This window comes from Rattus norvegicus, chromosome 8 (assembly GCF_036323735.1).
Source record: "Rattus norvegicus strain BN/NHsdMcwi chromosome 8, GRCr8, whole genome shotgun sequence".
Classification (NCBI taxonomy): domain Eukaryota; kingdom Metazoa; phylum Chordata; class Mammalia; order Rodentia; family Muridae; genus Rattus; species Rattus norvegicus.
Window position 1 is genome coordinate 85,483,538 of NC_086026.1, and position 16,665 is coordinate 85,500,202.

The 16,665-nt window shown below is 39.3% G+C and overlaps 1 protein-coding gene across 1 annotated transcript in view; it reads left to right on the forward strand.

Annotated features, from left to right (window-relative positions):
* Positions 1–16,665, forward strand: part of Bmp5 (bone morphogenetic protein 5) — a 122,746-nt gene that overhangs the window by 85,909 nt on the left and 20,172 nt on the right. Inside the window, exon 4 of the mRNA NM_001108168.1 lies at positions 7,926–8,120. Coding sequence (NP_001101638.1) covers positions 7,926–8,120 — 195 coding nt within the window. The remainder of the gene's footprint in view (positions 1–7,925; positions 8,121–16,665) is intronic.

Genomic DNA, 16,665 nt, shown 5'->3' on the forward strand with positions numbered 1-16,665 from the left:
TAGATAAAATTATATCTTTTTTTCACTTTTTACTCTTCTTTATTAATATAGAAAAGAAGCCAGAGGCAGCTGAACCAGTAGTATAAAATTATATCTTGACTATAGTGCTTAGAATGCAATGTGAGCATAATTTAGTGTATATGGTAGGCAGAAAACTCTTTACTAAAAATTAAATAATAATTAAATAAAAATAACTCTTTATTTAAAATAATTTGTTTCCAAAAATGGCAAAATTCGAGTCTATTTTAGAGTTACTGAGTCAGCAGTAACAGGTGCTGTATGTCTTGCCCCAAAGAAAGGGAAGTTAATTGGTTCATATTGCATCACAGGTGTTCTGGGTTAGTCGGTCATTGGCAAATATGTTTATAGGAAGACTTAAAGAATTCATCCCAATGTCTCATAGTGTTATCAACACTTACACTCTGATAAATTCCTAAATGAATGCTTTTCAGATTGTGTATCCTCCAGGGGAACGGAGTGCACTGATTGAGAAGCACTTAGCAGTGGACTGGCCTGATTCTGCTTTCCGTCAGAATATCTTTAATAACCCTGTTTTGAAAGAATTAAAGATGTTTGACTTTATTTATTTTTTTTCCAGAAGGATTCATCCAGAAATACAAGGCAGGAAGTTTAGGATGGCTCTTTGGTAAAGTACAGTGTCTAACTTCTCTGCCACTGTAAGGCTGAAATCGCCTCAGCTGGGTTCTTGGTGAATTCGCCTTAATCCTCTGTTCTCAGAACTTACTCAAACCAGTAAGGTGCGAGTGGTCCAAGCTGAGATCTTAAATTTCCATTCTCAGTTATAAAACAAAATTTAGTAGAGTGGATTTCAGTCTCATTATTTTTCTAATAATTTCTATTTGAGGGCAAGAATGCGTCCTTTAGTAGACACCTTTATTCTGGTTTCTTTGCCCACCCTGTAATTAATAAAGCAATGAAAAAGGTCCATGTATTTGCTAACAATTTCTCCTTTCTTTTTTTCCTCACCTGAGACCTGCATAACAATTTTAAGGTGAAAAAAGGATGACTTTTTGCATACAGACATTGGGCACTCTTTATTCTACAGTCAAAAAGATAATACTAGTGCCATCATAAAATTCTAGGCTCCTATACTTTAAAAAAATTAATTACTGTGCTTCATAAACCAAGTATTTTATTAAACATCAGCTGAGTTTCTTCTTCACAAATGGCATCCCTTTTTTTCTAGAAGGCTTTGGTGAGAGCACTGGAAGGCTGCCACATTCCTCTGTGAGCCTTCAACCCTCTTAACCCCTCTCCCCTTCTTCTTCACATGTGGGAGAGCACACGTGCATCTAAACTTGGACAACTCCTTGCAACCCAGTTCTTTCCCTCCCGCTACCCTCTCATTGCATCCCTGACCCTTCCCAGCACAAAGCTTTGCTACACGGTAACTCACAAGGGAGCTATTTTCTCACTTAGCACTATCTCTTGCATTAGTACGGAAGCTACTCATGTCTTCTGATGGTTGCTCTATTAACCTAGAGAGCACCTCTGATTCTTTGAGGTCTCTGTTGACTCTGATTCTGATGCAGAAGACTATTTTAGACCTCATTCTGTTGTTGCTGCCATCCCTCTCACACTAATATGTTTTCTCTTCTGTGTCACTCTGCTAACCAGGTCCCAAAGTAGGACTACCTCCTCGTGTTTTACAGAAACTTGTGTTTAAAAGGCTTGCTGCATTTTTCTCTTCGTTTCTAGGATTAGAGATGAATTGACTGTAGTAAAGCTAGAAACAACCCTGACTTACAGACTCAAAGGCCACTTCTTCTTTACAGTCTTCAGTGCCCTCTCTAAATCGCTCCTTCCTCCCCAATCCTCTATAGAAAGTAAATGTCTTTTCATCACATAATATATCCTGATTGTGGTTTCCCCTTCCTTCACTCCCAATTCTTTCCTGTTTCCCCTCCTATCCAGATCCATCCCCTTTCTGTCTCTCATTAGAAAACAAATGGGCTTCTAAGGGATACTAATAAAATACATTAAAATAAGATAAAACAAAAACTAACGCATTGGAATGGGACAAAACCAACAAGCAGAAGTAAGAAAACCCAAGAGAAGGCACAAAAAAACAGAGACACAGTCATTTGCACACTCAGGAATCCCATAAAAACTGGAAGCCATAATGTATACGCAAATATATGCTGCAGTGTATAAAGAGGAAATATATAAAATATATAACATTCTTTCAAGAGGAAAAGCCCTGACATGACACTAAGAGACACTATGACATTTGGGGACAGGAGCCTCCGAAGATGCCCCTGAGTTTGTTTTCTATTAGCCATCTAAGGCTGGGCATGCACCTTGCATTTAAATATAGTTTGTTTTCCCTAATGAGTCTCCCTTGGAGGAAAGAGAAAATTTTATTTGCAAGTGGTTGTCAATTGGACATTGCTTCTGGGTTAAGGATAGGGACCTGTGTCTTCTCCTTTCAGCTCTAGGACCCCATCTGGTGCAGACCCCTGCAGACGCCTGCAGGCCCTGTGCACACTGCTGCTTCAGTCTCTGAATTCATTTGTAATTCGATCATGTTGACTAGAGAGCCTTGTTTCCTTGGTGGTCTCCATCCCCCTGGTTCTTACACTCTTTTTGTTTCTTCTTCTACAGGTCTCCCTGAGCTCCAAGGGAAGGGTTTGATGGAGACATCCTGTTTAGGACTGAGAGTTCCAAGGTTTCTTTCTCTGCTGTGTGGCTGTTGTTCTTTGTGTTTGTTCCCATCTGTGCAGGAGGAAGCTTCTTTGATGAGGACTGAACAAGACACTGATTTATGAGTAGAACAGAATGTCATTACGAGTCCTCCCCGGCTACTTTTTAAACAGTGGCATTTGGTTTTAAACCAGGTCCCTGCGCTCTCTAGTCTCAGGTTCTTGGTCACCCAAGCTGTATGGAGTATGGGTTTGAGCAGGGCCTTACGTCAGATATTGGCTGGTTATTTTCAGTTTTGTGCTGTCATTTCACTAACATATCTTGCATGCAGGAGACCATTGTAGATCAAAGGGTTTGTAGCTGGCTTGGTGTTTACGTTCTGTCTGTTGGAAGTGTGCAGAGTACCTTCCTGTCCTAAGAAGCTAGAACACTGGGGAGAACGCTCTGTATAGGCACCAGGTCACCTTCTCCATGTTGGCAACATCCTAAGTTGTTTGGGGGATTCCCATGGGGTCCTTTTGGCCAATAACCAAATTTGATACAACCCAATCTTGGTACTGGAAGCTTCATTTGGTGACAAAAGAGGTTCAGCTGGGGTTCTGTCTCCTGTTATTTGGTCATTTATTTAGATTGCTTTCATATATGTGTATATTTTAGGAAGCTTCTATGGTAGTAGGTTTCCATACTACCCCTCAAATGACTAATTTTTAGCTGTTTCTCCTCATATTCCCTCATCTGCCCCTTACTTCTCTACTAGATCATCCCATTCCAGCCTGTCCCAGTCATTCCTCAACTATGTATCCTATTTTCTTTTCCTAGGGAGATTTATCTGTCTTTCCTAGTCTCTTACCCTATATTAACATCGATGGTCCTATGGATTCTAGCTTGATTATCATTGATTTGACAACTAATATTCATATAGAAGCTAATACATACAGCAATTGCCCTGGTTCTGGGTTACCTCACTCAGGATGATGTTTTCTAGTTCCATCCACTGTCCGGTAACTTTCACGATTTCATATTTTTAAGGACTGAGTATTACTCCATTGTGTAAATGGACCACATTTCTTTACACATTCATTCGTTGAGGGACATGTAGCTTGTTTCCCTGGCTGGCTAATATAAATAGAGCAGCAGTGAATACAGTTGAGCAAGTGTCTGTGGTAGGATGAAGGGAACTCTGGGTATCCTCTCAAGAGTGGTGTAGCTGGATCTTGGGGTAGAGCAGTTCCTGTCTTCCTGAGGAGCCATGGATAACTGACTGTACAAGTTTGCACCCCTATCAGCAATGGGTGGATGTCCCCCTTTCTCCACATCCTCGCCCGCATGAGCTTTCTTTTGTGGTGTTGACCTTAGCCATTATTTTAGGAGTAAGGATGGAATCTCAAGTGGTTTGATTTCTATTACCCTGGGGCTAAGGATAGCGAACATTTTAAAAACGTTTCTCGGCCATTTGAATATCCCCATTTAGAATTCTGTTTAAATCTCTATCCCATTTTTAAACGGTTTCATTTGTTTTCTTGCTATATAATTTGGTGAGTTATTTATATAATTTGGATATTATCCCACGACCATATACATAGTTGGTAATTATTTTTCCTCTTCTATAGGCTGTTGCTTTGTCCAAATGGATCCCTGTTTGATTGAACCTGTTAAGCTCTTGCTATTGAGTGATGCATGTGTGAGGCCTAGTGTGCCTAACTGTGGATTAGGGCTGATATCTTTACCTTGCCTATATTAACGGTCATTCAATTTCACATCCCAATTTAATTTCCATTACACATTCAATCTGTTTTCCTGTCATCGTGTCTATCTTTTCTAACTTGGAAACAACTACAAGCAAGGACAGCTTCGAAGAGCCTTGGTGACATAAAAAACACAGTTTTCCTAATTGAAAATGGTCTAGGCTTCATCTATTCCACATTTCTAATACCTAACAGATACTGCACATTTAATCATGAAACAAAACATGATGAAATATATTTTAAAATATTTTGTGCCACATACATTATCTTCTATGGCAAACCCCAAGAAAACTGTTATTTGTAACACACTTCACAATTTTCAAAACATAAATCTTTACAGTAGTATGATTTCTCTATAGCTAAATCCAAAAATACTGAGAATCTCAAGAAACTTTGCAAACCGAAGGAAGCTTGGAATGTGGAATTAAGTGCTTTTTTAATTTACAATGCCTAGTGTAATGACTAGAAAACCAGTTTTTTCGACTGTGAAATCCTTGCAGCAATCTGTTTCAGAATGAGAAAGATCATATATTAAAAATGGTCCCCGCAGTCATCAACATATACAAGTAAAGTCTAAGCTACTGTTAAATTAACACTTCGTTAAAATATCAAAGTAAAAGTTTCAACAAATACTTTTTTATGTTATATTTCAAAACAGGACAAAAAAAAATGAAGAACAGATTGCCAGTTCTATTCCACGGCAGTCAAGTTTCTCGGTTTGCATTTTCTTTTCTTTTGCCGAGCTCTCTGTTGCTGGAAACTCTTAAACCGATTTCAAGGGCTACACCTGAATAAACACATTGTAAAAGTGTTTATGTATTGAAGTGGGTCAGTTCAAGGTATGGTATTTGGCTGGAACTTCTAATTTCTCTTTTTACAGCACAAGGACTGCCAGAAGGAGGAAGTCTGAGCTGAATTAATACATTTGTTACAGTGGAAGTAAAATGGAAACTGCTCTAACCACAAATCAAACTGCCTCTTTCATTTATGCCAATGATCAAGTTTTTCTAAGAAGTATATACACTCTGGCACACAGCCACCATAAGTTTGCATTTGAAAGGAAACCTCGTATGCTTATTTGTTTAAGGTTTACCGCTTGGGTTATTTGTGAGCCCTCCTCCCTGGTAGGACTGACTGCAGAGGGGCTTGGGAGGCAGATGCCCATTTTTGTTCTCATAGACGACTTTTCTCTGCTGTAGGACAATTACTGACAGTACCCCTGTTGCTTGGATTGGTGCAAACTTTCTTTTAAGAACTAGCATCGCAGCACGTGAAGGACCTCTGTGTCCCTCACGACAGCTGCATGCACTCTTGCAACACACGCTTATTTTCTGATGGTAGAAAGTCTCTCCGTACAATTCACGTGCGCAGAAAAACTGTTTATGCTGCCAAAGTACACTCTGCTAAAAACAAGGTCTTATTTTGGTCGAATGCCACGGATGCCATCTCAGGGATTTGCTTCCCTTTTCTTTATTCTATGGTTAGTTTGGTCTTGAAGTGGACCTCGTAGTGGAGGTTGCTTCATAGTCTTGGCTGAATAAATATTTTAAGAAAACATGCACATTTCTCAAGGGGCAAGCCGGAGTCAATCGTGCACATATTTCAAGCCATGTTATATATTACCCTTACAGGATTAGTAACTTCATATCTATACTAGTAACTGCAATAAGTCTGAGTAATTTCCATGTAAAGTTGCAGGAGAAAACTAAATAGTTCACCTTTTTTGGGGGTGATTTCCATGGAACTAGAAACTAATCAATGGTTTTCTTTGTGTATAGAGGTATAGAATATATATTAACTACATATATTATATACATCATCTAGTTACATAATATATAAACATATAATTTAAAGTGACAATTACTTTAAATGGGGAGCTTAGTAATAACTAACTCCTATAGTGTTTGTGAAACCATATCTAAATAATGCATAGGAAGCACCCAGCAAATTATATAGTATACTCAGAGGAAGCACTCCAAATATTGTAGTACAAATATACATATTATTGCTACTCCAAGGGGAGGCAGTTTAAGTCACCTCAGTTTCTAGAGACTAGGACATCGGTTTCTCCCTCTTTCTTTGGTGTGCAATCCCATGTACAGACTAACAAGGATCCTTAGATGTAAACTAAGTACAAATCAAGCAAACATTAATAAGCTCATGGAGAACTTTCTTCTCTGTATTGAAGAGTCACCAGACTTCATTTGAGTCTTCTGAAATCTCAGGCAACTTTCAGTTTATGGAAACTCGCTGGGAGAGGAATTTAGAAATTTCCACATTCCCGAGGCCAGCTTTCTGGCACTGACCAGGCAAGATGCAGGGCTGCTCTCCTGAGTGCCCGTCCAGCCCCTCACCTGGGCAAAGTCAGGGAACACACCCTGGTGCTGTGGGTGTAGGAGAGCTGGTAGGTTGACCAAATTCAGCTACTGCCTTGGCCTAGATCCAAGGCTTTGTTGGCCCACTCCACTGTCTACCCCATCTATGAACTGCTGAAGCATGTGAAGGGGCCTCTCCTGCAGATCCAAAGTTGCAGGATCTCCATGACACAGATTAGCAACAGGATATCCATGAGGAGTCTCAGTGAGGATCCCGTATTGGTGGTACAGCAGAAGTCAGAGGCCTTGAACCAGACCAATGACTCATTGCCATGAACATTTGCAAGATGTATGGACAAAGGCTATACTGTGTGACACAGAGACACACAACAGCATCCACAGCAAGATGTTTATCTATCTGTCTGTCTATCTGTCTGTCTGACAATTTTGTTTTCTTTTGGTGGGGAGTCTGTAAAGGTGGAGCGTGGGTATGAAGCAATGGGGCGATAAGTGAAATTTGGGTGCATGATGTGAAGAATCAGTAAAAAGTTAAAAAATTCCACATCTGTTCAAAAATATTTTACAATAAGAACGGAGTTCACAAGTTCTGTATTTCCAGAAGTCTCCCACAATGATGGGAAGAATGTTAATGGTAGAGAAAGCAGCTTTGGGAAGTTTACTGACATTGGCCAGAAGTGAGGCGGGAAAGGCTAGTGGTTATCGATTTACCTGAGAAAGGCTGAAACTGGCTGGAAAAAGTAGAAATCCCTTTCAGGCATTCAATCTTTATCACTTAGAGAAAAAAATTATAGGGCCTTTAATACAGAAAAGCCCAGAGTTGACTTTGGAAGCTGTATATGATGTGGGAATTTCTAGACTGATGGATAAGCAAGTCTATCACTTTCCTTGTACTCTGTAAAGGTGTCAGTGAACTAGGACAGTCGTGGGATGTCACCTTGTGTGCCTCTCCTCTGTGTGTTCTATGCTTTGGTGGAGGAAGAGGACAGACAAATATACCTAAGTATTTATTCAATCATAAATATTAACGTTCATGAGAATCTAACCCTGAGTTTATAAAGTCTATAGAGAAAACATTCTGATAATGCTTAAACTGTTTTCTCCTTTTTGAAATACTACAGAGCTCATTCACGCCACTGTACTCTCTTTCTCATAAACCAAATCTTTATGTATTATGTCCTAGGACGCAGCATCAATGTAAAATCTGCCGGTCTCGTGGGAAGACACGGGCCTCAGTCAAAGCAGCCGTTCATGGTGGCCTTCTTCAAGGCAAGTGAGGTTCTTCTTCGATCTGTGAGAGCAGCCAGCAAACGGAAAAACCAAAACCGCAATAAATCCAGCTCTCATCAGGACCCCTCCAGGATTCCCAGTGCTGGAGGTAAGATAGAATGAGAGTGACAGTTGTGGTCCGAGAATTATTGGGTCATATGTTGCAAGTCAAGTTGCCACAATAAATTTGCCAGCTGCATATACCTTCGTTTGGTCTATTAAATCATCTAAGTGATGTTTCTAGCATCCCCAGAATGTTTCACCAGTGAATCACTCAGTAATTCATTTAAAAATAACTATGATGTGCCTTCATGTGTTGAAAGATTCCATTCAAATTAAAATCAAGCTGGCAGTAATAAAGTTATGAAATGGCTAAGTCAACAAAGTCTAGCCAAAATGAAATGACACAGTTTGCAGGCTGACTTCCTCAAGGAATGGTGAACCAGGTGAACACAGCATACAGCTCTTTCTTTAGTGTTTAGGTGTGAATCATGTAGCTCTTTCTAGAAGCAGGAACAGGGCAGACTGTCACGTAGTCAGAATGTACTTGTTTTTCCCATAATTATCGGGCGGGCTGATATGTGGACTATCCAATCTCAAGCATACATAAAACTTTTCAGCAAAACATTGCAGATGTGCAGCTGATAGCAATCTACTTTGGTTTTAATTTAATCTCCTTTTGATTGGAAGAGGAGATTAGCCTTTTGATCACTAATGAGAAAGTAGGCAACTGCCCATGACTTACTTTATGTCAAGAAGGACCTTGGTTAGTCTAGGCTACAAGCATGTTTCATATGAGGTGAAATTGATGTCTATATTATTAAAAGAATCTATTTCCATCTATGAAAAATAGATTTGGAGCTTGACTAAGCCTAGCACATGTTTACTGATGTATATGGGTCTACGTCTACAGCCACCATATATGTACAGTACTTGGCAAGGCACAATGGATAGGCAGATGCGCCGGATAGCCACGAGTCTCACTAACAGCATTTCAGCAAACTAGAACTCTAATTTCAAATGGCCTTTACTAACATTTTTAAAATCTTAAATTTGTGAGGTTTACTTCAATGTAACAAATCTCCCAGAACCTGAGAGTCTCAAAAGATGAAATTTATTTGCCCTCCTAAAGTGTGGTCGCCAGATTAATCATGCTACGCAGAAATTAGTTTGGTATGTCTAGAAACAGAAGCTATAGGAGAGAATTATATATGGTACTATATTTTGTTGGATTAAATGCTACATATATAAAATGAATCTTTCAAAGAGAGTTCTATTGAAGAATAATGGTAGTTTTATACTACTTTGTTAAAGACCCTCACAAAATATTTAGCTTGGCAAAAAACTATAGTCTCTAAATATGAAAATGGAGAAAAATAATCTAAGCCCCCTTTCCTTGCAAATACTACCTTGTCAAAGTTATATATATATATATATATATATATATATATATATATATTCAGATAGAAAGTTTCTGAATTTGACTGAAATGCTTTTAGCTTAATGCAGCATTGTACATCAAGAAAGGAGTTTTCTAAAACTGAATAAATAGTCAATAATTTCTGAGGAATCTGGAAAGCACAAAGGACAGCCACACTCTTGTTATTCAAGCTTCTAATTACTCTGGCAGAAGTTTCCAGCAACCAGAATCATCAAAGTCCTTCTCCCTGCAGGCCAACTCTATTTATCTTCTCCTCTGACCACAAAGTAACAAATATCCTTCTATCACCATCGATGAATAAAACATATGGCGCAGGTCGGGAGCCTTTTCACCAGTTTCCCAACACGTTTAGTGTGTGCACTTATTATAGTATAGACCAGTGTTTCTGCTTTGCAAGGTTTGTCCTTGGCAAGCATCTCTGTAAAATATGTGGTAGATGGTTGAAGCCCATTCCTATTTTGATAATAAGAAAGTAGCTGGTTTTCTGGGAGGCTTAACCTTTCAATAGGTAATAATCAAGCTGACTGGAAAAGCCTCTTAGGATTTGGGCTAAAAGGTGGGGCTGAAAGGGAGGGAATGGTAATATAAACAGAACACTTGATACTTGGGAGGCTCGAAATGCCAGGGAAAATGTAAAATTATCCAAATATAAATAATGGATGTCATAATAGTACCAAGCTTTTATGATAAACGAAGGAACGAAGGCTCCCTGACTAATACACGCTAGAGGCAGGTTAAAGAAAGTAATGATAGGAGTTTGTCAAATTGCAGTTTTAAATGTATCTCATAAAATGCTGGAAGTCTGCAAAAGCACTAGGCATAGGAGAATTAAAATCCAGGACAGGCCATTTTGACTATTTTAGTTCACCTTTGTTCTGTTTCAGAGTCATATACTGGACCTCATGGGGAAGTTGTGTAATCCCTTTACTTAGGAGGCTGGGGCTAGAAATCCAGAATTCCAAGCCAACCTGAGTTCTCTAGGGATTGCGTAAAAAAAAAAGAACACAAAGTGGAGGGAGAAAGGGAGTAGAGAAGCAAAGAGGGATGATAAAAAGAAGGTATGAAAGGAGGGAGGGAGGGAGGGAGAAAAGGGGAGGGCAAAGGAAAAAATTAAGATTCCTTCCTTAGGACTTCTCAACGTTTTCTGTCCTGTACATAGTCCTACAGGAGAGCCTAGAAGAGAATCTAAAACAAATATGTGCCCATCAGATACTTACTAGACAAATGAACATGTTGATTGTGTCTGCAAAACCAACTTCCTAATTCAAATGAATATTTGTAGAATTATTGCTTTCAGAGTTTTCAGAGATTGCCAGTCTCAGGTCCTTTGGCAAGAAGGTTGGACAAGGATCCTGCAGAAGATAGGGATAATGTCACATTGACCATACACAATGAATTTCTATCTTTGAAATTTGGATGGCAGAGGAAAGAAGAAAAGACATTAGCTATGTTTTAAGTCAGCCAATCTTGAGGATACAAAGACTTTAGGTTGATAAGGTTTTCAAGGAACCCGGGGACCATGATGTTGTTTCAAGAGTTACATAAAGTGCTCCAAACAGCAGACTATTAGGAGACTGTGAAAGCTAACAGGAAATATGCCAAGTCGCAGCTCATGCCAGAACTCTGGAAAACATTTTACCACATGCTTAGTAAAAGCGTCCTTGAAAGCGGATCTGGTCGTGTGGTGGTCCTGCCTAAAGCTTTGATGGTGTCTCGGGGTCATTCTCTCACACAGTTAATCCTAACTCAAACCTTCTGCATGTATTCTCAAATCAAATAAACATTACCTCTTGTCTAATGTATACAACGGAGGCATACCTTTTGAAACATCAATCCAAACAAGAGGCTAGAATTGATTAAATTATCTAGGATGCTTTATAATATGTCAGCAGTAAAACATCACAAATGATACATTATATGTGTTTTAGATGTAATTTAGTCATATTCCTAGCAAAATGACCTGATTCTTTTAAAATGTCACAGCGTTTTTAATAAAGCTAGAATTAGTATAGTTAATCATATAATTTTAAGTGAACATTTTGCTTGTTTCTGAATGGAGTCTCTAAAGTAAATACTGTACTGAAAAATCTCACAGTGTGGGTGAGCCAGCCCTGAGGGTGTGAGTGAACCACTTGTCTGTCAGATGATGACTTGGGCGAAGGATAGATGCCCCCCGCCCGCCCTTGCTACCAATGGCAGGGAGGAGAGCTGACTCCAAAGATATCAGAGCAGGACTGGCTGTACCCCTCACCTGCCTCAGCACTTGGGAGAGCAGGACTGCACCTCACCTAAGCAGCACAGTATTGCTGGCGCTGAATGTCGATGAGCCAGCTCCTAGGGTATGAGATGGGGAGAACCAGCAGGCTGACCAGCTCAGATAACTGTCAAGCACAGATCCGGGTCTTTGAATTGGTCTCCTCCATTGATGAACTACTGGATCCTACAGATCCAAACTACAGGGTATCCTATGTCATAGGGCAGCAACAGGATATCTGTGAGGAGTCCCAGTGAGGTTATAGTAATGATAGAGTAGCAGAAGTCAGAGGCCTTATACTAGACCAATGAGTCAATGAATATTTGCAAGCAAAGGAGTGCGGACAAAAGGGTATACTGTGGAACACGCTGTGACACACTGCAGTTTCCACAATGAGGTTTTTTTTTTTTTGTCTATAGAGGGGGAGGTTGCTAGAAGGGGAGAGTGGGTAGAGGGCAGGGAGGAGATGAGATTGCAATTGAGATGCATGATGTGAAAAGAACCAATGAGAAGTTAAAACAAGGAAAATCCCACAAGGCTACTTACATAAAAATGTTTCTATCGACATGAGCTGTAGAGATATTAACATTCAAAATTGATTATTCTGTGAATTGTGAAAGGTTTTAGAAACCTTTCCCAGGGAGTTACTCTGGCATATCCAGTACGTCATTAGCTAGTCCTATTTCTTTTTCTTCCTTTCTTTATTTTTTCAAAACACTTTTATTGGATATTTTATGTATTTACCTTTCAAATGTTATTCCCTTTCCCCCTCTCCCATCCCCCTCCACCTGCTTCTATGAAGATGCTCCCACTCCCACCCACTGCCACCTCCCCGCCCTGGCATTCCCCTACAGTAGGGCATTGAGCCTTCACAGAGCCAAGGGCTTCTCCTCCTGTTGATGCCAGACAATGCCATCCTCTGCTACATATGCAGCTGGAGCCATGGGTCTCTCCATGTGTACTCTTTGGTTGGTGGTTTAGTTCCTGGGAACTGTGGTAGGGTGGGTTGGTTGGTATTGTTGTTCTTCCTATGGGGTTTCAAACCCTTTCAGGTCCTTCCAGTCCTTTCCCTAGTTCCTCTATTGTGGTCCCTGTGCTTAGTCCAATGCTTAGCTGCAAGTATCCTCATCTGTATCAGTCAGGCTCTAGTAGAGTCTTTCAGAAGACATCCACATCAGACTCCTGTCAGCAAGCACTTCTTGGCATCAGCAACAGTGACTGGGTTTGGTGGCTGCATATGGGATGAATCCCCAGGTAGAATAGTCTCTGGAAGACTTTTTCTTCAGTCCCTGCTCCACTCTTTGTCCCTGTATTTCCTCTGGAGAGTATTTTGTTCTCCCTTGTAAGAAGGACTGAAGCACCCACATTTTGGTCTTCTTCTTGAACTTCATGTGGTCTGTGAATGGTATCTTGGGTTTTCTAAGCTTTTGGGTTAATATCCACTTAACAGTGAGTGCATACCTTATGTATTCTTTTGTGGTTGGGTTATCATATTCGGGATGATATTTTCAAGTTCCATCCATTTACCTAAGAATTTCATGAAGTCATTGTTTTTAATAGCTGAGTAGTACTCTATTGCGTAAATGTACCACATTTTCTGTATCCATTCCTCTGTCAGAGGACATCTGGGTGCTTTCCAGCGTCTAGCTATTATAATTAAGGTTGTTATGAACATAGTGGAGCATGTGTCTTTGTTGTATGTTGGAGTATCTTTTGGGTGTATGCCCAAGAGTGTTATAGCTGGGTCCTCAGGTAGCACTATGTCTAATTTTCTGAGGAACCGCCAGACTTATTTCCAGAGTGGTTGTACCATCTTGCAATCCCACCAATAATGGAGGAGTGTTCCTATTTCTCTACATCCTCACCAGCATCTGCTGTAACCTGAGATTTTGGTCTTAGCCCTTCTGACAGGTGTGAGGTAGAATCTCAGGGTTGTTTTTTGATTTGCATTTCTCTGATGACTAAGGATATTGAACATTTCTTTAGGTGGATCTCGATGATTTGGTATTCTTTGGTTGAGAATTCCTTGTTCAGCTGTGCACCCCATTTTTTCATAGGGTTATTTGGTTCTCTGGAGTCTAACTTCTTGAGTTCTTTGTATATATTAGATATTAGCTCTCTATCAGATGTTGGCTTGGTAAAGACCTTTTCCCAATCTGTTGGTTGCCCTTCTGAACTTTTGACAGTGTCCTTTAAATTGCAGAAGCTTTGCAATTTTATGAGGTCCCATTTGTCAATTGTTGATCTTAGAGCATAAGCCATTGGTGTTCTGTTCAGGAAAATTTCCCCTGTGCCTATGTGTTCTTCCGCACTTTCTCTTCTATTAGTTTCAGTTTGTCTGGTTTTATGTGGCGGTCTTTGATCCACTTGGACTTGAAAAGTCTGGAGGAAATGGAAAATTTTCTATACAGATACCAGGTACCAAAATTAAATCAGGATCAGATAAATCATCTAAACAGTCCCATAACTCCTAAAGAAACAGAAGCAATCATTAAAAGCCTCCCAACTCTAAAAAGCCTAGGACCAGGTAGGTTTAGTGCAGAATTCTATCAGACCTTCAAAGAAGACTTAATACCAATACTTTTCAACTCTTCCACAAAGTAGAAACAGAAGGGACACTACCCAATTCATTTGTTGAAGCCACACAAAGACCTTACAAAGAAAGAGAACTTCAGACTAGTTTCCCTCATGAATATTGATGCAAAAATAATCAATAAATTTCTTACAAACTGCATCCAAGGACACATCAAAATCATCATCACCCTGATCAAATAGGATTCATCCCAAGGATACAAGGATGGTTTGATGTATGGAAATCTGTCAACATAATCCACTATATAAACAAAATCAAAGAAAAAAACATATGATCATTTCATTAGATGCTGAGAAATCATTTGACAAAATTCAATACCCCTTCATGATAAAAGTCTTGGAAAGATCAGGAGTTCAAGGCCCATATCTAAACACAGTAAAAGCAATATACAACAACTCAGTAGCCAACATCAAACTAAATGGAGAGAAACTTGAAGCAATCCCACTAAATCAGGGACTAGACAAGACTGCCCACTCTCTCCCTATTTATTCAATAGAGACTCAAAGTCCTAGCCAGATCAATCAGACAACAAAAAGAGGTCAAAGGAATACAAATTGGAAGGAAGAAGTCAAAATATCACTATTTTCAGATGATATGATACTATACTTAAGTGACCCCAAAAATTGCATCAGAGAACTCCTAAACCTGATAAATAACTTCAGCAAAGTGGCTGGATATAAAGTTAACTCAAACAAATCAGTAACCTTCCTCTACTCAAAGGATAAACAGGCTGAGAAAGAAATGAGGGAAATGACACCCTTCAAAATAGCCACAAATAATATAAAATACCTTGGTGTAATTCTAACCAAGCAAGTGAAAGATCTGTAATATTAGAACGTTAAGTCTCTGAAGAAAGAAATTGAAGATCTCAGCAGGTGGAAAGATCTCCCATGCTCATGGATTAGCAGGATTAATATAGTAAAAGTGGCCATTTTACCAAAAGCAATCTACAGATTCAATGCAATCCCCATCAAAATTCCAATTCAATTTTTCATAGAGTTAGAAAGAACAATTTGCAAATTCATTTGGAATAACAAAAAAAAAAACCCAGGATAGCACAAACTATTCTCAATAAATGAACTTCTGGGGAAATCACCACCCCTGATCTCAAGGTGTATTACAGAGCAATCTTGATAAAAACCCCATGGTATTGGTACAGAGGCAGGCAGGTAGATCAATGGAGTAGAACTGAAGATCCAGAAATGAACTCACACACCTATGGTCACTTAATCTTTGACAAAGGAGAGAAAAACATCCAGTGGAAAAAAGACAGCATTTTCAACAAATGGTGCTGGTTCAGCTGGAGGTCAGCATGTAGAAGAGTGCAAATCGATCCATTCTAATCTCCGTGCTAGCTCTTTTTTTTTTTATTGGCACATTTTGTTTTCTATCATCTATCCATTATTGGTGACTACATCACTTACTAGTTGTGTATGTTTTGGGTATGACCACTAGGCCTGTGTTGATTCTATTTACTCAGAGTTTGCATGAAATCAAAGCTGAGACCAGATGTACGAATAGTGAGCGGGAGACATTTGGGAGGTTTTCATCTAGAGTTTAGCAGATAGTCGGGATCTAAAGGTTGTAGATAAAATTTATGTCTCTAAGGACGTGGTTCTCAACCTTTCCAGTGCCTCAGCCTTTAAATCAGTTCCTTATGTTATGATGACTCTCAACCACAATGCTATTTCATAGCTAATTTTGTCATAGCCTGGAATCATAATTTAGATATCTTATATGCAGTATATCTGATGAGCAGTTGTGAAAGGGTCACTGAACTCCTAAAGGGGTTGTGAACCACAAGTTGAATATAGCTACGCAAAGGTGAAGATGCCATTTGTATGGTTACGGCAATGCTTGGCTAAACAGAATTAAGGAAACATTTCAGGTAGCTGTTAATTTATTGGTTACTGTTCTGTGTCACAAATTTATTACGTCCCCAAAGCTCATATATCCCTGTATAAACCAATGGCAGCAATCCCTCTGGGTTGGGTTGTACATATTCAACTTGGTAGTTCACATGGTGTAGCCTGTCTCTCTTTTCAGGTTTATCGAAAAGTACCCTGAAGAATATATAAGATTCACTTTATTGAACAGTCTATTTTGAGCTTCATTAGGCTGCATCCATCATTTTCTGTGAATAAATTAATTTTTGTCCCAATTCTCTGCTTACTTCCTCCCTTTGAAAACTAAAAAAAAGAAAGTTAGAAAATTATCTTTTGCTTTGAAAGAAAAATTTTAACATCTTAGCTCATTTAACCTGTTTTCAAGCTTAAATATTGTTCTGTTTTGAATCTCTCTCTATATAAAATATGTCTACATGTTGATATCTTCTGTCTACTATTAACTATTTGTAGCATCTACCT